The sequence below is a fragment of the Gasterosteus aculeatus genome, chromosome 16, assembly GCF_964276395.1.
Source record: "Gasterosteus aculeatus chromosome 16, fGasAcu3.hap1.1, whole genome shotgun sequence".
Taxonomy (NCBI): domain Eukaryota; kingdom Metazoa; phylum Chordata; class Actinopteri; order Perciformes; family Gasterosteidae; genus Gasterosteus; species Gasterosteus aculeatus.
The window spans coordinates 17,629,531-17,653,951 of NC_135704.1; the positions used below are offsets into that span (position 1 = coordinate 17,629,531).

The window sequence follows — 24,421 nt, forward strand, 5'->3', positions numbered from 1 at the left end:
AAGACTGAAGCTCAAGGCGGCTCGCACCAGATCCACTGCTGGATTTATTACCTATCAAAATAAAAGCGGTAACTGTAAACGGTAAAAGAGCATTCAGCTGAAAGGAAGATCAATGAAAGCAAAGTTAACTGCTGGTGTGAAGAGTTTTCATGCAAACCGTGTGTTCGTTAAGCCCCCCGGTGTGTAAAGGCCATTGGGGTAAATTGCTATTTAAAGTGTTTGTTTGCCTTAAACGTCCCTCAGCTGTTGCTGCTATCATCCCAAATCAGGGCTGCAGACCTTCATTCCAGCGCGACACGAATCCACCAAGTCCATCGCACCGGTCGTCTGTCCCTGGATGGTGTAATCTCCACCCGTAAGTGTACCCAGTTTAACCTGTACCCCCCCCCCCCCCCTCCTCCCTCCCTCCTCCTGCAGCCCATTGACTACGAGGGCTTCCAGCTCTTCATGGCCACCTACCTGGAGAACGACATCCCAGAGGAGCTGTGTCAGCACCTCTTCACCTCCTTCAAGAGCAAGACCGGAGGAGGCTCCCCCGACCCGTCTCGCGCCGGGACCAGCTTATTGGGTACGGCTTTTTGATATTGGTATTGATTCACCAAACAGGGACCTCGTCGGATGGAGCTCAGTTCGTGACGTCCCGGCGTTCCCATCTCTTCCGTTGGTTTGTCTAATAATCCCAAAAAAGGAATATTCCACCCTTTAAAATGACATTTTCTGTATCAATCAATCACCTTGTTTTTTTCTCACCAGGAGAATTCAAAATTGGCCGAAACAACCAATATAATCCCAGTTGAATTGATCCGGTCGTACGGTTCATATTGCTACAGATTATAGACCACAAACCTGCGCATGGGGGGGTGACAGAAAGCAGGCATTTCGTGAGCCGTGACACGCGTGTGCAGCGCCCTCATCGTCACATGTGCGTCCCTGCTGCGGGGCTCACAGCGCCTGCACTGACACCTGGTGGCACTTTCGACAACGTGACACGAGCTCATCTCTGTCCCGACTGATTCCTTCCGTCCCTTCAGAAGACAGTTTTTAATGGCCGTTGCGACAGAGGCTCATTTTTCTCTCCCCGGATGGCATCAGAAAGTCCGCCGGGGAGGTAAGAAGACGAGAAGCTGCAACCCATTATGCAGCACGCGTGTATAGCAGATGCATCTACTGAGTCCACTGACGGAACCGTCAAATAGGGCCGTTATTCTCGGGCGCTCACTTAGTTCCTCTCGTCTCGATTGTCTTCGCCCCGTGCGGTTCATCCAGGCGTCAGCGTGTCGACGGGCTGCGCGGATTCATTCGAATGGAAGTGTGATCTTTATCTTTGTATGTTTGCTCCACTGCTCCGTCATTCATTCGACACCTTTATAGTATTTATCCCATGAAATAAGATGATGACATGTCTGCACTGCTCTCATTCTCGCCGCGTCTGCCACTGTCCCCCCTCCCCCAAACTCCCCTTCTGCTGAAAAACAATGGCCGACCCCACAGAGGCCCGCTCCATTGACGCAGGCATCTCTATTCAGACCGAAGTGGCCTGTGCCCCCATCACAGGTACTGGAGCCGAGCAGGGTGATGTCATCTTAACGGGACGAGGCCCCCCGGCTGGCCGTGACCTCCTGCTCCCCCCCTCCTTTTTCTTTCCCTGTTGTGCTCTGGTTATGTGGATGTGACGTGGTGTGTTTTTTTGGCCTGTGGACCGGTGGAAGAACTCGTGAGTGTCGTCCTCTGAGCTTTGGGTTGTGCGTCGTCGTTTGGCCGTACTTCTTCGTGCTGCTGCTCGCCCGTTTCTCTCTGCATCAACATCATCGACTCATTTTCCCTTTTCCTCCCCCAGGGATGAACGGGAAGAGCATCCTGTCTGCGATGGGCCGGCACACACCGGAGCCCCCCGGCGTGGCGGCGGCGGCAAGCTCGGGGGCCGCCGCCGCCTCCCCTTGCTCGTCCCGCTCCTCCTCGCAGCGTTCCGGGACGGGGCCCCGCACACCTGGGGGGGCCCAGCGATCGCCCTGCACGCAGGTCAAAACCTCAGAGGGCGGCGGCAACGCCCTGACCCCCAACGCCCGTCCCGCCAGGTCGCCGGCGTCCCCCAAACGTTCCCCAGGTGAGATCGGTCTGCGAGGGGCTGCAGTCAATGGGACGGGATGAAAAGTTTGGAGTCCTCAGAAGAAGTCACAGGTGGTGCTGCTCCTCACAGACACACCTGAGTGTTACCTGGAGGCCGGGACGACTCAGGGTTTCAAACCTCATGTCTCCGTTGTATATGAAAACCCGTTTTAGTTAACAAATAATTGTGTTGATGTGTGTCTCTGGTAGACACACACACATTGGCCAATGATCAGTGAAATAAAAAGATTTGAAATGTCCATATTTGGAAACAAACCTCCATGCTGTTTCCTCATGTTTGATCCCTTTTTAGAAGCAGCACGAGTAGAGAGAATAACACGCAAAAAGCTTCACAACTGTGTGTGTGTGTGTGTGTGTGTGTGTGTGCAGTAATCCACTCGGGACCTTTCGTACGGCTTCCATCCGTCTTATGCTGTCGGGTTGTTTCGGTCTGCACAGCTCTGGAATCAGAGTTTCCTAAACCTCTCAGACTGATACTGTAATGTGTGATGTACTGCTGCTTCCACTTCGTCTGTTACCTTTCCCCCCCTCCCCCACCCCCCCCCGGCCTCCCCCAGCACAGAGGAGCAGGGGCCATGAACTCTGTGTGTCCTGCGTCCTCAGAGAGGAGCCACTCGGAGAAGCGTTTGTCGCTGCGGAGGAGCCCGTCGCCCCAGAAGGGCCCCCCCCCGCCGTCGCCCCAGGTGGTTTTTCTGAAGGACATCGTCTGCTACCTCTCCCTGCTGGAGAGGGGGACGCCGGAGGACAAGCTGGAGTGTGAGTGACGGGGATGGGGTCGAGCTGCGTGTGCCGGGGCCCCTGATTAATATAATTCCCAGAGCTTTAGGTACACGGGGGAGTCCCACTCGACCCCACTCAGGACGGCCCACTGGACCCCTCAGGCGTCTGTGACTGTGACGAGGTGAATTATGGGTATCTGAGTCAGCGCGTGACCTCTGCTCTCTCCGTCCCCTCCAGTCATGTTCCGGCTGTACGACACAGACGGTAACGGGGTCCTGGACAGCTCGGTGAGTGACCCCCCCTCCCGCCCCCCCCCCTCTCCGGTCTAAGGCTAAGAATAGACACCTGAGCACAGCGTGTGTCCACCTGTCATTTGTCCTTTTTGTGTCTCTGTGTAACACACACAAACACAAAAGTATATAAGTGAGCATGAAAACGACCACAATGATCATTAAATGGAGGTAATAGGGCAGAATGATCCCTTTGCTGTTAAATAATAATTTTTAAAGATTTTTTATAATAATACAAATAAAGAAGTAGTCATTTTCTCATGGACTTCTTTTCATCTTGACTTGAATCTTGAATTTCGCCCCCTGCTGGTTGTTAGAGATAAAGGGTTCTCCTGACCCAAAGGCTCTGATGGTGACGCGTGCCGTCCATGTTCAAAACGTGTGAGCCTGCTTGTTTTCGAGCAGGAGGTCAGGCCCGGTTCTCTGTGTGCAGGAGCTGGATCGCATCATCAACCAGATGGTGCACGTTGCAGAGTATCTGGAGTGGGACTCCACCGAGCTGCGACCGGTGAGCAAACGCACGCCGCGAAAAGTCTGAGGCGGAGGCGTTTTTTTTTTTTTTTTTTTCGCCCAGAGTGCGAGGGAGGCCGACTCCTGTCCCTGCAGCCTCTGGTTTCTGAGGACGGTACGTGTCCCTGTCCCTTCAGATACTGAAGGAGATGATGGAAGAGATCGATTACGACGGAGACGGGACGGTCACGCTGGAGGAGTGGATCCGAGGAGGCCTCACCACCATCCCTCTGCTGGTCCTGCTGGGCATGGAAACGGTACATATCCCGACTCACTGTACGCTTTGTCCCCACACAGCTGTGCTGAAATGCACCTTATTGTGTTATAACTGCTGCCAATTATTACAGATTCACATCTTAAGGGCTTTCTTCCTCTTTATGACCTCATATCAAGTGCCATATATTGTCTGTGTAATGATGCTGTATATCGGGGAAAAGCTCAGTAATAATTTAGAGGTAAGTAATTTCATGCACATACTTCAGTGTTACCGATACAGTAGCTTGATATTAACAATGGTAATATTATAAAAAAAATTAAAAAAGGGTAACCTGCTAACCACAACATGCTTATCCGTCCATGAAGATTTAGATTAATGATAATAATAATAATAATAATAATAATAGTAATAGTAATATTGAGGCACTAACAACGGCCCCCGTGCGTCTTCACAACCCTCATTGGTAACTTTGTATATTACCACTGTTTCTGTGCAATGCAGAGTTTAATCTACAACATGTTCATCGGCTGGAGTGCTGCCGGGTCGTGTCGTTTTGAAGTGTTGGTCCTCGTTGTCACTTTTTCAGAATGTCCAGGAGGACGGGCAGCACGTTTGGCGCCTGAAGCACTTCAACAAACCCGCCTACTGTAACTACTGCCACACCATGCTGCTGGGGGTCCGCAAGCAGGGCCTGTGCTGCTCCCGTGAGTCTCCTCTCCTTCTCCACCGCCGGCTCGTTCGGGCCTCTGAGTCGGCGTCGTTTTTCCCGCCCATCGCTAAAAAGGGGCCGTCGGCCGCGTGTCGCTTTGCCTCTGGAGGCCCGCCGCGCGTTGAAACGACCTCTAAACAACCCGCCGTCTCTCTCCGTCCCCCCCCCCCCACCCCCACCCCCACCCCCACACCCCCCTCCAGTGTGCAAGTACACGGTGCACGAACGCTGCGTGTCCAAAGACATCGCCGCCTGCATCAGCACCTACGCCAAGTCCCGGAGACACACCAACGTGAGTACGGAGGCCCAGTGGGGGGAAGGCTGTGGAGGGGGGGGGGGTTCGGGGGGGTCGGCTGATTCTGCGTCCGTCTCTACGCTTTGTTTCTCTCCCTGCAGGCTATGCAGCACGTTTGGATGGAGGGGAACTCGCCCACAAAGTGCGACCGCTGTCACAGGAGCATCAAGTGCTACCAGGGCCTGACGGGGCTGCACTGCGTCTGGTGCCAGATCTCTGTGAGCGGCCGCCTCCACCTGGATCAGATCCTGCTCCCACAGCTCGGTGGGAGCGTTCAGCGTTATAACGGCTCGTGCTTCAGACCACGTTGTCCGTTTGTTAGCTTTGTGTAGCTTACAACCGCTGCAAACGCCCACATCACTTTAAATTCAATTGCATTTTTTTTTAAAACCAACACACGTTGTCACGCAGCATCACACGCAGAGGGATTTAAAGAAACTAAGATCACGAGCTTCATGACAGGAGGACACGTCACAGGACTCTACCTGATAAAGTGGCGTCTCACCGCGCATGTTGAGTGTAAAATCGTTTGCTTTTCTCCGCTGTAGTCTCCATAATCACTGCCTGCAAACCTCTCTGTGCATTTTACTCTGCAGTGCTCCTTAAATCCACTAGATGTCCCCGCTGACTTGATGCTGAGTCGACATCCATTATTTTGGCCCAAACTCTCAATTTCACAAATCAGTTCCTGCACAGAAAGTCCAACTTCTTTTGACCGATGCCATTTAGCCGCTGCGTTCTCCGAGGGTCAACGCACGCTGATTTACACCCAGCGCTCTTGTGTGTGTCGGCCTCTGCTCTCCCCCGCAGCTCCACAACAAGTGTGCATCCAACGTGAAGCCGGAGTGTGATGGAGGCGCCTTGAGGGACCACACGCTGTTGCCCTCGTACATCTGCCCCGTCGTCTTGGTGAGGCTGCTTTTTTTTCTTTCCCTCGGCTCAGTGAGATCCAGGACCAGGTGCACCTTTTTAGAAACGCTCTGAGCAGCGTTAATCTACGGCGGGAAGGTGACAGAAACAGTGGATTTAACAGTCGGTTCAACAGGCTCCCTCCACCAGGTCACGCCGATGTCGAACCCCAAACACCTGCATCCATGTCACACCCAGTGAGGATTCTCTGTGGTCCGACTTCCTCAATTTGCCCCACAAACACGCCGATTCTCACGCGTGATGCCCTGGCAGTGCAGGCCCTGATTCATCCAGTAACAGCCCTCCCCTCCCTCCCAGGACCGCCACTCTGTGGTGAAGCGCGGCGAGGGGGAGTCGCCCCCCAGCACCGGGCCCGACGACATCAACCAGACGTTCAGGTTCTCCCCTGGAGACGGACAGGCCCTGCAGGTACGTCCCGTCGGCGCCAGACGCCATCGCACTGGAGCTGGTGGGCGGACGGCTGAGGCTGTTTTTGCTCCCCGTCTGCAGGTCACGCCCCTGCCGGGGACTCACCCGCTCCTGGTGCTGGTCAATCCCAAGAGTGGAGGGCGCCAGGGGGAGCGGTAAGTTCCCTCCACCCGTCGAACAAACACATCTGGGAATGTTGTGTAGTTATCGAGGGGTTTTTGATTTTTTTAAATCACATTTTACAGATATTTTTTTACATTCAAAGAGCTTAGATTTAACGATTTCCATTTGTCATTTTAATGAACTTCATTATGGCTGCTTTAGTTCAACGTAATAACAGTTTATTTCCCACGTTGGCGTTTCTAATTATGGGATAAACATATTTGTCCTATAAACGCCTAAATTAGACATTTAATTATTGACTTTAAATAAAATGCAATGCGGGACGCCCCGGTTCTACCTGTGTGAGATGCGGGGAGGACGCCCGCTGGAGGACACACGGACAGACTGCTGTCATTCAGGGCCTCAGATTACGTCCTCCACCTCCCGTCACAAAGATGACAGGGGCCATTAACGCTCTAAATAAGTCCTTATTGTCCCCCCCGCCGACGGCACCAACAGAGACCAATCATTCCCTGTCGCTCCCCATCAGTCTCCCTCGTTACCACAGCAACCCGCTCTTTATTGCCATTAGAAAGGAAATTGTTTTCTATTTATAGTAATTACACAGAAAAAAGAAACATACACAGAAACCAGAGGGTGTTTCTGTTGATTTGAAAACGTCTTCTGTTTCAGTTTCACTTGATTGATTAACTCAATCAGCGGTTGAATGCGCTCCGCACTACACGCACGTTGTCATCAATCCTGGCCACATTTCCATCACCGCGGCACCTTCTAACTTATTAATACGAACACATTCAATGCCAGACACCCGTGCTGCAGAAGAAGCAGCCCGGCAGGTGAAATAGGAGCAAAGTCAGCGGGCAGGTGACCCCTCACAAGGTCACAGCAAACCGCTGCGTCGACGCGCAGCTCGCCGAGACCGCTTCGCGGGAAGCAGAGAGACGGAGGAGACGGAGGAGACGGAGGAGAAACTCTCCGCTTCTTGGTCTCTTTTATCCTCCCTGATCTCTGCGGTGATTATTTCCTCTGCACGATTACGCCTTGCGGGACACGCCGTTGGAGATGCACAGGAGCCGCCTCGCGTGTCTCTCCGTCGCCAGAAGATGTGACGCCGCTCTGATCCAAAAAAGGTTCATCTCGAGACCAGCAGAGATGGATGATGAGCGTTATTTAGGTATCTTCCTCCCAACATTATTCTTATAGCACCATCCGACGCTGATTCTGTTAGACCCGTCCGGCGAGGTGTGAAAGGCACCAAAGATCGTTGTCATTTCACAGCGTGTCTCTGGGCCTTCAGAGGCTGAGCTGCTCCCCTTGTTCTAACAAAGAGAGCGTGGCGTATTCAACTATGGATGACTGTATTATGTCTGATGTAATATTTAGCATGTGGCGTATGTAGGTCGGATGTGTTTCTAAGCTGAGTGCTGTCTGTGTGTCCTCCACAGGGTGCTGAGGAAGTTCAGGTATCTTCTAAACCCCAGGCAGGTGTACAGTTTGGAGCAAGGGGGGCCAATGGTAGGGTAAGTCTTCATCCCTTATCCCAGTTAAGCCTCTCACGACATTACAGCACGGGGAAAATAGATGAACGGGCACAAAGAAATGAAGCTGTTACTCATTAACAGATGCAAATGCAGCTGTTCTGCTGATTTGCTTTCATGGAGTCGGGAGTTGGCGTTTCAGAACGAAACGTCAGGAATCTGGAGAACAGTTAATCATTTTTCAGCTTTGCCGTCAGAACACCAGCTCTCTAAAACGTGGAGGTCGTTGAAGGGGAATGGGAACACGGCGTTACTGCCGCACTGTGCATCTGACCTCCCGACACACACACACACACACACACACAGACACACACTTATGCCAAAGCTGAGCACAGCTTGTACTTGCAAATAAATGCTGCTGCACCTCTTGTCCATTAAAGGCAGAAACAGGCTGTAAATGCTTTACCTTGAAGGGGAAGCCCTCCGCTCGCCACCCTTTGTCTTCCCTTTATGTGAATCCGTCTCCTCCTCTGGGACACGTGCAGACGGACGCGCCGTGTTCACCCCCATGAGGGACTCCAACCGTCCCGGGGCTCAACTTTCCTGCACTCGTTAAAAAACAGAACGCAAAGCGGCATTGAACGTGCCTTTTTCTGTGCTGTGCTCAACTCCTTCTTCTCAAAGAAGATGTCTTTGCGTGCGGGGGGGCGAGGAGATGGAGGGGGGGGGCTAAAACGCTGCTGTTGTTGGTGTCCGTGCTGCTGCCGAGAGGAGGAGAGAGGCTCGTGCACAAGTGACACAAAGGCCTTAATGAAGATCTGTTGACTCGTCGAGGGTGAACCAGGAGCTCCCCTAGCAACAGCCTCCGGCGAGAGGCAGCTAGCGCTGAGTTAGCCGGGCTAAGTTGAAGGCCGACGCAGACATGGACGCGATGCGCAGCTGCAGGCCGGGGGGTAACGCGCACTCGGCAGGTGCATGTCGGTGTGAAGGCTGAGGCGGCCGGAGGACGGCACGGCGGTTTGTCTCTCATCGCGACGACCGTAACGTTAAGTAGAACCTGCAGCGATCACTTTAAAAAGTGAAAAGCCGGATTGGAAGTGATGCCCCTCGTGTTATAGGTCACCCTCACTGCCCCGCCTCCTTCTGGCTAAATGGCGTGCCACCTTAACGCCCACACACCTGACCTACGTGACAAAATTCAGCCTTCTTATGCAAAAAGGGGCGGGATCTTCTTGGTGGGTCGACAGACATGGATCTAGAGGTCCAGTCCTGGTCTCCGCGCTCACGCACTCCGTGAGGTTGTGAGGTTCCCAGGCAGACATTCTGAGCCCTTATCCATCCTTTCTGTCTTTACTTAGCCCATGGTAATTACCCACAAGCCATTGCAATGTGACGTCACAAATGGGATAACCAGTGAACGCATGGAGACGGAAAAAAACAGCAATTTATTATTTATTTCTCCAATGATTGGCTTCCTCATTCAAGCTATTTTGACAAAAAAACACAAAGAAAGAGCCTGGAAACTAATTAATAAATACCCTCAAATGTAAATCATATTTTTTGATGTTGTCATGGCGACGGGACACATCACAGTGCTGTCCCATTCCTATTTACACCGTTTAAAGCCCTCACACACTCTCACACTCAACCGTTTACCAAGAGACGTCAGTTAAATCCCTGAGGGTTCAGGCTTCAGGGGGGGTTAGGCTTTAAGGGTCAGGGGGGACATTGGTATTGGGACAGAGCGTCCTTGTCCATCGTAATGAAGGGACGTGTCTCCCTTGTGGAACCAGATCGTCTCTTCTCAGCGAGAAAACTGAACTAATATCCCCATATTGTTTATTTAAGTTAAACATTTAGCGAGTCCTCCACGTCACCAGAGCAAATCTTCTCCCGTAGCGCCGAGCCGGCGGCGTGTTTTGACCCTGGTGCAGAGGGTCCGTGGGCCCGAGGGACCAGGTGGTCCTGCCTGTAAGCAGCTGCCTCATGACGGAGAGACATGAAAGCTGCTGTCGACGCCTTTGTCCCGGTGCGCATTAAAGGTCCCTTTGAAGGCCGTCCCTCGGGGGACGGAGTGGAGCGAGCACAGCTGGAGGGGACATTGATTAAACTATTGCATGCCCCCCCACCCCCCCCGTCTCCCCCATTCTGAAATGCAATCGACCGATTTATCGCCTCCGACGCTGACGTTGGGCTCGAGGAGCCGCGTGCCACAACGAGGCCCGACAGCGCATTGGTGAAGGAGCTGTTTTTGTTTCTGGGATTGAAGCTGAAGCTTCTGCCTCCTTTGTCGTCACAGGCTCAACTTCTTCCACGACGTCGCGGATTTCCGGGTGCTCGCTTGCGGAGGCGACGGCACCGTGGGCTGGATCCTCGACTGTATAGGTACGCAAACACACACCGTCTCGGGTGAAACCGCAAACAAACAAGGGCCCAAAGTGCAAAAAGGTCTCAGGGACTGTTCAACCGACCCGATACGAGTGATCTGTTCCTCTTTGCATGCAGATAAAGCCAACTTCGCCAGGCACCCGCCGGTGGCCATCCTCCCTCTGGGAACAGGGAACGACCTGGCGCGCTGCTTACGCTGGGGAGGAGGTGAGCCCCTCTGCGTGTGTGTGTGTGTGGGGGGGTTCTTTTGTTTAACCCACGTCTACATCAAGTTTAGGAAACTTAAAAAGTAAAACAAAAGCAAGGCGGCTTCTTTCGCTGAAGATTTTACATGAAACCGCAATGAGGCAAAGAGCTGCTAAAGAAGACAAAACATCTCTAGCTGTTCTCTAGATACTTCAGGGAAAGGTAGGAGATACCAGAGGATGTGTAAAGGCTGTTCTTGGTCCATTAAAGAAAGAGCAGGCGGAAAATGGGCATTTGATTGACTTGGTAGAAGTCAGAACACTTCGTTCTGACGTTTCGAGAAGACTCTCGGTTGCACACGAGTCCGGGCAGTCGGGAAATGAAAGATTGGGGAAGAGGAAAGTGTGAGCTGTTATGTGTCAAATTAAAAACCGTTAATATGCAAAGCACCATTGATTTGTTGCAGCGCTTTGGGCCAGTAATTAGAAAGGCTTGATTGTTGCTGCTTGGAGGACCAGCAGAGCACTTATGAAGGCTTATGAATGACTTTTTGTCAACAAGCAGCCAGTTTCAAGTGTAAGGGGGGGGGGGGGGGTTTGGGGACTTGTTCAATAGATCATCTTTTGCAGAAGTAAACATTGAAGTATGAGCCGGAGTCTCTGCAGCCTTTGTTAATGGCGTGACTCTGGAGGCCTTACTGGTCCAGCACTTTAGTCCGGACTGAGAAATGTGGCCTAAATCGCCATGAAAAAAAGGATTTTGAAATATCTGGATAATAGTCAGTGGGAGAAGAACATTTGGTACAGACCTCCTGGGTGAATTGTCCTCACTTTAGTGATTCCCCGAAGCGCCACCAGCGGGTCAAACGTCTCACTTCCTGCTGCGAAATATCTCAACATCCGTTAAATGTTCTGCCGCTCACGTTCCCCAGAGGATGAACCTCCCGTTAGAGACATTCATGGCCGCTTGTCAAATGGGACGCCTCAACAATTAAATTCACATTTGCCCTTTGTTGCTTTCTTATTGGGAAATGTTTTTCGTTAAACGGCACAAAGCGCCGATTGGTCGGCGATCGTCGCGCTGGAGATGATGTCACGGCAGTTTGCCGTCGCTACGGTGATCAGCTGGGAGTCCAACAGTCCACAGCGAGGCCTCAGTCCTGTCAGACGCAGAGGAGTTTGTTGTGGAAAAGTTCACGGCCGAGACGAGAGTGTGTCGCGTCTCACGTTGTCGTCTTTTGTCTTGAGACTCGTCCCAACTCTTCGAGAGCCCCCCCAGGGGGGGGGGGGGGGGGGCGAGGGGGCTCCCCGGGGTGCTGTGGTGCCCGCGGGACGTTCCGGCTCCGGAGGTGGGGAGGTCGCTATGGAGAGGCCGCCTGATCAGCCCCAACCCATATAATCCACCCTTCCACTAGTTTAATGGAGGGCTTTAAATAAAGATTGGTTTGAAATAAATAGTGAAGGAGTTCTGAATAAATAATTTATTTAATATGTATTTCAAAAGTACATCAAGATCCCCCTCACCCCCCCCCCCCTTCCTGATGCAATTTTCTATTATATAAACACCATGTCCTTGGTTTAAATAGCACGGCATTTGTTTCAAAAGAGCTAAAGTCAAACTTCTCTTTCTTCAATTGAGCAACGATCTGTGAGGCCGCCCTTCATGCTCATTCCCCCAAACTGCAAAAGAGTATTGCCTAAAAACATGAATACACGCTCAAGCCGCAGCATCTCCCTCGAGTGAAGCCACGCGCCGATGTCCGGCTGCCTGAAGACAGGAGTTTGCATCACGCCCGTTGTTTCCCCGGCGCCTTTGACTGTTGCACGTTCTCCGCAGGCTACGAGGGCGGCAGCCTGCTGAAGTTCCTCCGGGACATCGAGCACAGCAACGAGGTGGTGCTCGACCGCTGGAACATCGCCATCGTCCCCGACGACAAGGAGGAGAAGGGAGACCCCGTCCCCTACAGCATCGTCAACAACTACTTCTCCATCGGAGTGGTGAGGAAACTGATGCAGTCACTGCGTGTGACTGATTGCGTCATCTATTTCCTGCGCACATGGTGGATGCCACTTGAGGGGGGGGAATAACACACATGTTTTTCTACATGTACCTCTTACAGAACCCGAAAAGGCTAATTCTTGTACAACCGTGACATTTTGAAAAGCAAAATAATAACCACCCATTCACCGAAATGAAGTGCTTTGATAAATACGAATTCTTTTGCTCCGTGCGTCATGGTCTGTACAAGAAAACGGAGGAAATAAATAAGAGGCTATTGATACAGATGATTCAAATAGAGGCCGGTTATCCTCGTTACACATAGTTCCTCTATATTCACAAAGAAGCATTAGAATGTTAATTGGAGCCAGAGACAGGTGCATGTATATGAGACCAGGACTAATTTAACACATAATATGCTAAATGACATTCACGACATGTCGAAACCTTTCCCCGAACCTGTGTGACTGCACTGCAACAGCAACAACACGGTGAGAGAGATTACCTGGCCTTTGTGGACATGAGCAATTAGCAGATTCATCAGTGAGTTTCTGTTTCCCCCCCAGGCCGGGTACCCTCTTTTAATTGGAGGGAGGAAACATGCTGCCAAGTCCCAGTTGCTTAGCAACCTCTTTACCTTATCCTGATGGAGAAACGTCTCCGTCTAAAAGCTCAGGGACGTTTCTTTAGAGAGGGGACAAAAACAAGGTCTCTGTGAAGTTCTCACGGAGCTGCTGATTTAGGCTTCAGCGCATGTGTGATAAAACAGACTGAAACCTCACTGATTTGGGTTTCATAAGAATGAGGTACTACGAGTCCCTCCGTCATGCGCTTACAGACGCACAGCAAATAACTGAATGAAACGGTTGCCACGCAAAAGCTTAAGTTTCGGGCGGACGCGTCCATCAACCTCGACCTCCTTCTGATGACTTAAAAATATAGATCTAAAAAAGAAAAAACACACACAACCCGGTAGAATTCCATAACCGCTCCATTAAAAGTGAAACCGACGACACAAAAAAAAACAGGAGCACACTGTGTATTTCTATTGGAGCGGCCAGATGACTTGTTCTGGGTTTTCTTTTGTCCAGCACAACAAAGCTGATGATCAAAAAGTACGTATCACTGTGAATAAGCAGAAGTGACACAACAGTGTTGAAGACATATGTGCGCGAGCAGGAATACAATTTCTTTTTGGCAAGAAGAGAATGAATCACGGGGATGTTGTATAACTGCCCCCCTCCCCGCTATCTGCATATGTGCCACAATATCACACCAGTAAGCCAACGGCACTCTAAGGCGTCGCTGCCATATGTACATTTGCACTTGGTTGTCATTTGTAATGTGATAACGTGTAAAGTAAATGTAATTGTTGCTACTTGGCAGTAATGAAACCGCTGTTTAGTTAAAACGTTAAAGAGACTTGAGCTCTAATGGATTTATTGAATCCATTTCCATCCTCATAATGTATTTTAAAAGTATTTGTTTTTTCAGAAAACCTCCCCAACAACATTCGGATCTGTTGTTAAAAATAGTCCACGGTCATTTTTAAAGATTTACATCGTCAGTGGGGACGGATATTCTTGGGGCCTCACAGAAAATATCACTTAAGTAAGTATATAAATAGAATATCTTTCAATGTAAAGGTCGTCCACGTGGACCATCGGCTGCTTTTGTCGGATTCTGAAAACTCGCCAGCGTTTCACGGCCACTAAACAAAGCGACAGATCGCTGTGCCCCCCTCCACCCCCCCCCCCCCCCCATCCCGGAGCCCCCCGGGACAGATGGCCGGGTATCTGGGAGCACACGACACCTGAGCAGACCCACCTCTGCCTCACACCAGCGAGGCAGCCATCAGCAACCCTCAGAATCTGCTTTGCGAGCCACACAGGGTTTGCGTTTCGTGTCGTCCCGATCGCGGTGCCGCGCTGCTCGGGGGTTTGGTTGCCGTGGAGACGGGAGGCTGGCAAGGCCGAGTCTGAAAGCTCGCGCAGTCATCTGTCCTTCATCTCGCTGACTTAATTGTGGATGACGTGGTGTGGAGCGTGTAGTTGGCTCAGCCAAGGCACTCGGGACTGTAAATGATTTACAGTCCCACAGTAGTCACGTATTAGTCTCTTCTGATCAAATCAGAGGAGACTATTATGTGACTTCTGCTTCAATCTGTTCCTATATTTTAGATCAAATACGACTGTATGGATCCCTAGGGGGCAAAGACGAGTTTGTAAATATTTGTATTCTTGGTAAAAAGCTTGAAACGTACCTAAAGTTGTTTGTGTTGTCGATAGGGGACGAGGGTTTAACAACTGGCTACCAACCCAAACCATGAAAAAGCAGACAAATAGACTGTCCACGAGAAATGGACGTATCCCCCCTGATGTCACCCATGTGTTTCTTGACTGTCGACGCTTTCTCCGGCGCCATCTAGGCTCTGTTTGGAATACGGAGGAGACACTTCCGTATCGTCTTTAATGGGCAGAACCGGCGGCGCTTCGTGAAGCGGGCCGGAATTGAAACGTGTTCCCATCGGTTTCCTGAGGATGTGTTTCTGTAATGGCCTTCATGCTGACGCTACTGGGTCAGCCTTTGTGCTACAGGGTTAGCTTGCTTTGTAGTGGTAACGTAGTATTACCACCACTCATGGTCCCTTTTGAGATGGTACAGTACCAACCTACCTAATAGGACCTTTCTGACGAATGAATATGCATAATAAACAAACACTCTACAAGAACCAGCCGTTTAGTTCCTGCGGCGCTTTCACTTGACCTGCAGCCTGGAAAGAATCTTGTGAGAGGAATCTGAGAGAAGGAAATCGCACCATGTCAGCAGCCATTAAAGACGCCGCCTCATGTTGCAGCGAGGAAGCTGATCCCTCGGCAGCAGGCGTCTCCGTGCAGGAGCTCCTGTGGAAGGGTGCGCAGGTGTAAGAGTGTACACGTCGTGGTTGCAAGATGATTCCCGGTGTTAATTCCTAACGTGCACCACAATCCCTGACTTTGGAGGGTGAAGATGCTCCCGTGCCTCTTCCGATGGACATATGTGTCGCGATTGGCAGAAGCTGCTCCAGGACGACTGACACCTCGCCCAGTTCACAGCATGCCCTGCTTCAAGGTCTATTGAACTAAATGCAGCAGCATTTACTAAATGAACATCATGCTTTATTGGAGAAGATTTGAAACCAGCAATAAATGTCCACCATGTTTACTGAAGGTAATGAAGTGGGAGGAAGACTCATTTTCTCATCTGAGGCTTCTTTTAGCATCCAGAGAAAAGCTTTAGAATTTCATGTCAATTTAGCAGAGCGTGTGAGTTTGTTCAGGAGTGTGTGTGCGTGTGTGTGTGTGTGCGCAAGGGAAAGAGACGTAGCGCTGGCACAGACTGAAGGTCAGTGGAAGTATCAGTGACAGGAAGTGAGGGCCTGCCAGGTTCAGGCCAGGTTACCCCGCTGATGAATGACCGTGCCGACTGACACCTGGCTGGTCTTAAAGACGGGAGGAACGGCGCACAAACACACAAAGGCGCACAAGCACATTCACAAACACCTGGACTGGTCTTGAAAGCCCCTAAAAACTCTGCTTCAGAGCAATAGTGTGTCTCTGTAGAGCCTTTTCAGCCTAAACAATGACGGCATACGTAAGTGTGAGCTGCTCTTCAAACTGTACGAGGGCATCAACACCTGAACAAATCGACTCTGCGATGGAGGCACTTTAACGTTGCAAAAGATGTAACTCTTAATCGGCTTCAGTACAAATGTTGCTTGGACCTGATGGATGAACACAAAAACACACATCGCCTCCGAAGGTGATCAATTGGTTGTGAAAGTTTTGAGATGCCTCAGGTTGGGATGATTCTCGTGAGTAAAGACCTCGCTCCATCCAAGAATATGTTATACTATAAGCAATCAAATATCCAATGCAAGCCTGCATCTGCCAGAAAAAAAACGAAAACCATTGGAAAATGTCATCATAATAAAGACTAACAAGTCCAAATTATAAGGTGATTTGTCTCCATGAGGCAAAGAAAAAATACAGATATTTTTTCATGTATGTTACTTCCCAGTGTGAGAGCCATTGGACACGAGAGATTAGAGGCTGCTTGTGACATTTCTCTGACATTAAGCTGCCCGAGGCCCTGACCAGAGGCCGGGGGGGCTCACTCTGTTTCTCTGCGCCCGGGTGACATTTTCCAGCCAGTGTTTTTTTTTTACTGTTATTGTTTTTTCTGTTGATTTCCCCTTCCTACTTTTCACAGCAAACCCCTCTTGGCCGCACCGCCACCGCCAACATGCTCACCGTGTGCAAAAACCTCCAACGGCGAGATCAAAACAACCTTCATCACACAGGCGACGGCGAAATGTCACATTCTGTTACAGCCGGACTTCTCCGACGTCGTGCTGGTCTCTCGTGTGTCTGGCAAGGCGGTGCACCTGCGCCGTCTCCTCACTCCTCTGGTTCCAGTATCAAATGATCCGCCAATTAAAGCAGCCGATGGCGCTCTATTTTAGGACGGGCCGCATCAGCCGCCGCCGCCGCCGTCTGACCGAAGGACCGTCTCGGCCAAGGCGGATGGTTGGGGAGGTTGACAAGCAGCGGATGGGTGTAATTGCTCCTTTCCCGCCTGCCTTGTCACAATCGCAATTGTCGGGATCTCCGACCCCCCCCCCGAGTTGGTTGATGAGAAGGATCGCAACACGTTGAGCAATTAAAGTCAAAAAGTTAATTTATTTATTTAGAAGAGAAAAAGATTACATGAGCAAATCTGGCTCTAACTATTGCTTATAAGCAGGAGGTCGAACACACGAGCCTGTATCTCAGCGCTCGGTGTAAATGGCGTCTCCGAGCAGTAAAAACGCTGAGTCTTTATACACATGTGAAGGCCGTCCTCAGTGCCAGTTACGAGAAGCTGCAAACCAGTTTGAGATAAGAACCCAGGTAACACAGCTCAACGTGATCTCCAAAACCTGTTCGGAAAAATGTATACAAAAATCTTGAACATACAAATTTGTAACAATACATACGAACTGCGGGGGTTAACCACGCCCCTTGAGTGAACAACATGGCGGACCATGTCGGATTCTTGAGTGAACCTCTCTCCGCCATGTTGGATTTTTTGAGGGGGTCATCAGTTGCAGTCCGTATTTATTTCGTATGTATCACTACGAAATTTGTATGTTCAAGATTTTCGTATACATTTTTACGAACAGGTTTTGGAGATCAGACTGCACAGCTGCATATGGAAATCTTAAATCGTTCTGTTTTTGCACATCACAGTCAAAGACAGACACCTGAGACACGGGTTTAGCACAAGACAAATGTTACGACATATTTAACCATTACATGCATCTCACACTCTCCTCGTGGCGCTGAAACACCTGCACAGGCAGCCGGGGACGAACGTGTGCGCACGATCCGCCATCCTGTGTAAATATTAGAGCTGTCAACATAAACGCGTTTATCCGTGCGATTAATGTGGCCGAGATTAATACGACGAAATATTTTAACGTAGCTGGCGCACCTTTGTTTACTTCCGGTTAAACCGGAAGTTGACCGGATAAACGAAACGGCCGCTAGCTGCAGCCGGTTACATCGGAGAAAACGAGACAGAAGCGGAAGACGGAGAGAACTTTTGCGTTGGATGTAAGACAAAGAGAGGCGCGAGATACAGCGGAGATGTAGAGGAATTACTCGTGTCAAACAAAAGGGGGGTGAGTGTCAAACGGACCAGTTAAAGCACCGCTATGCTAAGCTAGCTGCTAGGCTAAGCTAGCTGGAAGGGTCGCTAGTTCAACATGTTCCACCCGGTGGAATTCTGCCTCCAAGATGATCAAATGTGTGTAGTTTTGTGTTAAAAATAACAATTTACAATTAAACTGTGTCTAAAATACACATTTTATAAGGTGATTACTCATTACTTTATTTCATTAAGATAAACAAACAGTCATTAAAAACAACATCGTGACAACCACAGCATTCATTAATCGCCATTAATCTGGATTAATGAATTTCATAATGTAGAATTAGTTGTTGTTTTTTAATCTTTTGACAGCCCTAGTAAACCTTACTGATCCACATCACAGACATGCGTTTAACAGGAATGTGAAATAAAGTGCAAGTCTGATCATATCAGCGGGTTTGTGGCCTGTGTTGACAGTAACGGTGTAAGAAATATTAATGTGTTAATCGTTGATCAGGTAAGATCAATTAAGCATATTATTTTTATTTATGAATTCTCGAGCACTTTGAGATATATAAACTATCAGCTGTGTTTATTACCAAAGGGATTATCTTCTATTGTGGCAGTTGTTGGTGGTGTGTTTCAGGCGTCTGCTCGGTGGCGGCGGCTCGGGTCATGTGTCTTGTCTCGGTTAAGCGCTTTAATCAGAACCAGATGGTGTCATTATACAGCCCTCTGCTCTGTCTTCATCCGCTAACTTCATTACTGGCTCCACCCTCACGGTGACACTTCCCATCCACCATGACTCCATAACATGAGCCACATGTACATCCACGTCCGCTGCATCGCTTCCTCTGACATATCGTGGACATGATCTATGAGAGCATGCGTCTTGAACTTATTTCACGGACGCAGTGGCTGTTTTATCTGGGAGAGACGGATCACGTCCTCGGGCCCCAGTGCGGGAGAAGCGGCTCTGCTCAACCTCACCGCGCGGCGTCCAGAAGGGGCTGCACGTTGGCTCTGGAAGGAGCATTTGAATCCAAACGGTGGCACCTCTTGAACATCAGCCTTTTTATCGGGCATCTCGGCTCTGACTGAAAAGCGATGCACGCGTCGATGGGGAGCGCCGGCAGCGCGACTCCCCGGCGGTGTTCCTGTTTGTCCGCTGAGGTCGCACAGGGGCTGCGCTTGTGAGTGATCAGGGTGACGTTCACCTCTGCCCCCGAGGTCAAGGGTTAAACACATTGGGAGAGGATGGGCGGGTCCAACTTGTGACCTTTCGCGTAGCGCCGCTTTGTGCCATAAGTCGGAGGCATGATAGTCGAACCTGTAGCTACACGACAAAACAAAGGAGATGTGAAGGGTTTTTTCCGGCGTGCCGTATAATGTTGTCTCCTCTGTCTTCTCCCGCAGGATGCCTCCATCGCACGCCGCTTCCACCTGATGCGGGAAAAGCACCCTGAGAAGTTCAACAGCAGGTGAGAGGGAAACGTGCCCGCACTTCAAATCTTTCAAACCTTCCGCGCTCCAACGTTCCAGCCTCAGCGGCCAACAAAACCAACCGGTGACCTTTTAATGTGGAAACCCGATATCACGCCGAGCTGCGATCGTCAGACATCACTAACAGAACGGGAGCCGCCTGCATAGTGAGATCGATACATTGGCAGTGCCTCGTTCGCGTTAAAACGGGAAGTCCCGACTGGGAAAACCATCGCTGTGAGCCGCATGAAGGCGGATCAAGATGGCGGCGACGTCAATGGAGGTTCAGGTCATTGGCCTCGCAGAGGAAGTATCCCTCGCTTGATAGACGCCTAATTGTTGCATAACGCCGGAGGCTGCCCCTATCTGACCGGTGAGAGTTCAGCAGAGAGAGAAGAAATGACCAGAGTACTAAATTCAACCACCGTTCATGCACGGACGGCCGTTCAATCGCCGATTAAAAGATGGCATTCTGAAATATAATCTGAGATAGATGCAAAAGTCGTAAATGAGTCGACCTGGTGCTCTTCCTGACATTGCTCCATATAATCGTGGCTCCTTTCCGACCCCCCCTCCCCTCTCACTCTGGACAGAACAAACAAAATATTGTTATCTCTGCCCCTTGTTCACCGGATTTGTTTGACCACACGAAAACTAAAAAATATATTGTCCGGACTCGTCTTTTAGAGTAAACAACCCTTCTGCCCCGCAGCCAAAGTCGTCCACAAATATGCAATGTTGCGGTTGGAAACACCAGCTTTGATGTCTGATGCTTTCGTTCCCAGCAGCCATTGCTGTGTCCACACGTCCCCGGGTGTGCACACTGTCCCCGCACACAGACGCTGTGGCCCTGAGGCCACTGTGTCGCTGCTGGTTGTCTATGCCCGAGGGTGAGGTGTGTGTTTGTGTGTGTGTGTGTAGTCCTCTCATGTCTCGGTGTCAGCAATGCAGCTGCATGCAGGTACCATCCGTACCAAGTTGAGCTCCAATCCCTCTGAAGGTTCAACTACACAATCAAAAAGTAGCCAGAAAAACCTCCTCAGTGTTAGAAAGGGGGGAGAGAAACAGGAGGGAGGGAAGGAGAGGGAAAAACACCAATAAACGCTGAGCGCGGTGCATCTTCCAGCACCACAAGCGGAGGGGAAATGTGAGATAAAAGACAGGTACCGCTCCTCTCTTGGGACTCTCTTACTGTCTTCCTTCATGTGGAGAGACATATTCGGCGTACAGAAGCTCAGAGGTGCACAGCTCTTCCTTCTGTGGTTCCGTTTCTATTCTGCTGCATCTCTGCGTGGGCCAGAATCACACCACCCTTTTAATGTACCCCAGTTACAGTCGGTCAACGCTGCAGGTTGTTTGTTTTGTTCTCCTCCACCTCCCCCCTCCGGTGCTTTCACAGAGTGACAGACAGCTGATGGACAACTGCAACTGTTCTGTTGTTGTGTGACGGATGCTTTGGCAGAGGGGGCGTCCGTCCGTTCTTTGCAGCGGGTTGAATAGAAAGGATTGAGAACGGAGGACCAGCCGATTTCTCTCTCCCCGGGGGGGGGGGCAACAGATGAGGAATCACCTTTGACCCGGTGAGAGAGGCCCGTAGCCACGTGTAGCACTTAGCTCGCTGCTTCATTGTCCTCCCTGCCACTCACACTCCGTCTGTGTGTGTGTGTGTGTGTGTGTCCGTGCGGTGCTTGTGTGTGTGTCTAACACACTCCCCCGCTCGTCGACGAGCACATACCCACCCCCCCTCAGTGTCGCCCTCCCCCTGTCGGGACGGAGGGGATGTGCGACTCCTCACACCTCAACCCACTTGCATCCAATGGCCAGACCTCCAGGAGCCCAAAGCCCAGGTGCTAATGACTCCTCATGGCGGGTACAATGCTGTCAGTGTGAGTGTGTGTGTGTGTTTGTGTGTGTGTGTGTATGTGTGTGAGTGTGTGTGTGTGCGAGTGTGAGTGTGAAGGAGAGAAGAAGAACTGTATTAATTTTAAGCAAAGTTTGAAAACTGTGTTAATTACAACTCATGATAATGAATTATAGCCCAACAATTTCAAAGCTAACTTAAACGGTATAGTTTATATAATTTATATATCAGTGTGTGTGTATATATATATATACATATTGATGTTTTTGTACAGCACACAAAGTAAGAATAATAATGTGAATTCATGAACATGTTGAAGTACACTGCACATGAGTGTTTTCCTGCAGGGAGCTTGTAAATCATTCAGTCATCATCCCACCTGAAGAATAAGTCACCGACACCTGATTGGATTATTAGAAATCAGATACCGGCACGTTCTTGACCTCTGACCCCAGAACACTGCTGTCTTTGCGCTAATCTAGATGCAGGGTTATCGTGTGTTCACTCGCTGTAACCTTTTCCTGGCGGTTCTAGATCTGCTGTATGTAGTTACGGGATGTTCTTCCGAATCCATTGAAATGGTGCAAATACTTAATCCTCAGGTGGAACACAATTCCCTATCGTTCAAAATATTCCGCGATGACTAATTGTTTTTGAAGTATTTTCAATGTACTTTACTTTTGAAAATACAAAACACTTTGCTTTTGCAGTTGGGAATCAAACATCTTGCAGTTTCTTCTGGACAAAGTGCGTCCTGTGTTGCCACTTTTTTCCTTGACACTGACAGTTAAACGGTGCTGATGATTCAGGAGACCAGATTGATTGATTGAGTGATGTCAGTTTGTAGTGGAACCTGATTGGGCCACTAAACTTTAGCAAATAGATGAATACATCCAATCTCACGGGGCCGTGCCCAGACCGGAGGGAGGCGTCACCATGACTACAGCGGTGGGGAGGGAGGCCGAACCCTCTGTAACAGCAATGCAAGACGGATGAGAGGGAGCGGGGGGGTGGCGGGTTCATATGGTCACTGCACACATTGGGGATTAAAGGAGATGCTTATCTGCGGGGGGGCGGAGGGGGGGCACCGTGAGGCGAGAGATAACTGGATACAGTCGACGGAGCTTTGCAGCAAAAGTGTTTTCATAACATCGTGGTTCCCCCTAAAGCCAATGTGGATTCTCTCCGTGTGACTCCAACAGGTCTTTGGGTTACAGTCTGAAAGCTATCTCTTCAAACCGACTGGATTCATTAAACGTGAATAGGAATAATAAGCTCTCCGCTTTGTTCGCCGCACAAGCTGAACAGTGGGCCAAAAATGGGACAAAAACACGTCGTCTTTTCGAAGATAACTTAACGTCCTTTTTGTTCCGGCATTTCACCGGTTGTGGTGCATAAACATGGGAATAATGGGGGGAAGGCTTATGGAAGTAGTCTGTCTCCCTGTTGCACTCTCCGTCCATGCGAGGGGGGAAAACTATGAGTTAATTGCATTTTTTTTACAGACCGTCTCTCAAGTGGAAGCGGCTTAATGAGGTTAGGCGGCTCGCCTCATTGAGAATCGCAACTGTTCCTAATTGTGATCTCAAATATGCTCATAATCCCCCGATTTGACAGCGGCGGAGGCTTCTGGGGAGGCATTAAGGTGAGAGAGAGAGAGAGCAAGGGACAGAAAGACAATTAGCAGTGAGAAAAACATGTGAACGAGCGCAGCGGCTTAAGACATTTAGGTTACGTTTCAAGTCCAACAAACACCGGTGAATTCTTTTCATGCTTTGTTAGTCCGCGGTTTGACTTCACTTTCAGGTTTGTCTACTGTGTCATTTTACGGTGCAGGTTGTGTCCTGTCCAAATGTTCTGGTCCGCCCACATATCACCGAGCGGTTGTGTCAATAGCCGATGTTGTCAGTGTCAGCAGCGTGTCCGCGTGCAGACGAACCCGCTGTCCTGTTATGGAGGGAGGTGTCATCGGGGTGAGACATCAGGAGCTCGTCCAGCGGGTCACCTCTGCTCAGCCAGCCCCGAGGGTTCAACCCCCATCCCACAGCCTCCAACCGGGCCACGTTTCACCCCCAGCGTCCTCTCCAGAGGCCACGGTGACCTTTTGAACCCCCGGGCCCCCCCGAGGCAGTAAAGCGATCGGCGCTTCACTTTAAGGCCCCCCCCGGGGCGCCGGGTGGAGCTTTGACTTCCACAAAGCCGCCGCCAGCTAGTCCCGAAACTGTCCGATTTCAAAAACGCGGGCCGGCTCCACCTTGCGTCCGGATGCCCCCGAAGGCTCCCAGCAGGGAGGACATTTGTGTTCGACAAAAACACGCCTGTGTTCTGCTTTCTCCTCAGAATGAAGAACAAGCTCTGGTACTTTGAGTTCGGCACCACCGAGACCATATCGGCCACCTGCAAGAAGCTTAACGAATGCATAGAAGTGGAGGTGAGTCGGATCGCAGCTGTCATCGCTGAGAAAAGTGAGCGAGAGAGAAAATCTACAAACACCCGACGATAAACTGTTTGATCGAAATAAACAAGGCTTCAAACATCTTGTGTTCGCTGCACGTTAACGAGTTCACTTTTCTGACAGACTTTCAGACGCCGTTATTCTCTTATGTGTCGCAAAGATTTAACAAAGTGATTGTCTTGTATTAACGAGGCGAGCTATTCATAGCACAGCGTCAAATTAATGCTCCATGAAGTCACTGATTGCCTCATTCTGTCACCCGGGTGCTTATATGCACGTACCGTTGGGAGGGAAATGCAAACAAGCTGCTTCCATCTCAAAGGGTTCCAGCCCCACTGTTTCCATATGTTTCATTTATTTTAAAGACCCCAATGTGACCATTTGACTGCGTGAAGACGACCCGCTCCGTATAAGAGTCTTAGTTTCAGATGATTATAGGAAGACATGGATGAATGAATATTATGACCGTTTGTGCCAGTAGCGGCCACTGCTAGTTAGCGTGAGCCCCCTTACACGACTTACATGAAAAACCAATCTGACGTGTATTTTTACTTCTGTCCAATCCGCTTAC

The 24,421-nt window shown here is 50.2% G+C and overlaps 1 protein-coding gene across 3 annotated transcripts in view; it reads left to right on the forward strand.

The window, feature by feature from the left end:
* Positions 1-24,421, forward strand: part of dgkg (diacylglycerol kinase, gamma) — a 40,250-nt gene continuing 15,829 nt past the window's right edge. Inside the window, exons 1-19 of one of the 3 annotated variants that reach the window (XM_078090570.1) lie at positions 96-568; positions 1,492-1,554; positions 1,838-2,104; positions 2,731-2,883; positions 3,085-3,134; positions 3,571-3,645; positions 3,785-3,904; positions 4,451-4,568; positions 4,777-4,865; positions 4,970-5,086; positions 5,679-5,777; positions 6,096-6,206; positions 6,288-6,361; positions 7,775-7,849; positions 10,107-10,192; positions 10,313-10,402; positions 12,218-12,378; positions 19,469-19,533; positions 23,736-23,826. In XM_078090570.1, coding sequence (XP_077946696.1) covers positions 448-568; positions 1,492-1,554; positions 1,838-2,104; positions 2,731-2,883; positions 3,085-3,134; positions 3,571-3,645; positions 3,785-3,904; positions 4,451-4,568; positions 4,777-4,865; positions 4,970-5,086; positions 5,679-5,777; positions 6,096-6,206; positions 6,288-6,361; positions 7,775-7,849; positions 10,107-10,192; positions 10,313-10,402; positions 12,218-12,378; positions 19,469-19,533; positions 23,736-23,826 — 2,025 coding nt within the window. In that variant the 5' untranslated portion in view covers positions 96-447. Of the gene's footprint in view, positions 569-1,491; positions 1,555-1,837; positions 2,105-2,730; positions 2,884-3,084; positions 3,135-3,570; positions 3,646-3,784; positions 3,905-4,450; positions 4,569-4,776; positions 4,866-4,969; positions 5,087-5,678; positions 5,778-6,095; positions 6,207-6,287; positions 6,362-7,774; positions 7,850-10,106; positions 10,193-10,312; positions 10,403-12,217; positions 12,379-16,630; positions 17,122-19,468; positions 19,534-23,735; positions 23,827-24,421 lie in introns of those variants that run through there. The other 2 variants (XM_078090571.1, XM_078090572.1) reach the window with 2 other exon arrangements.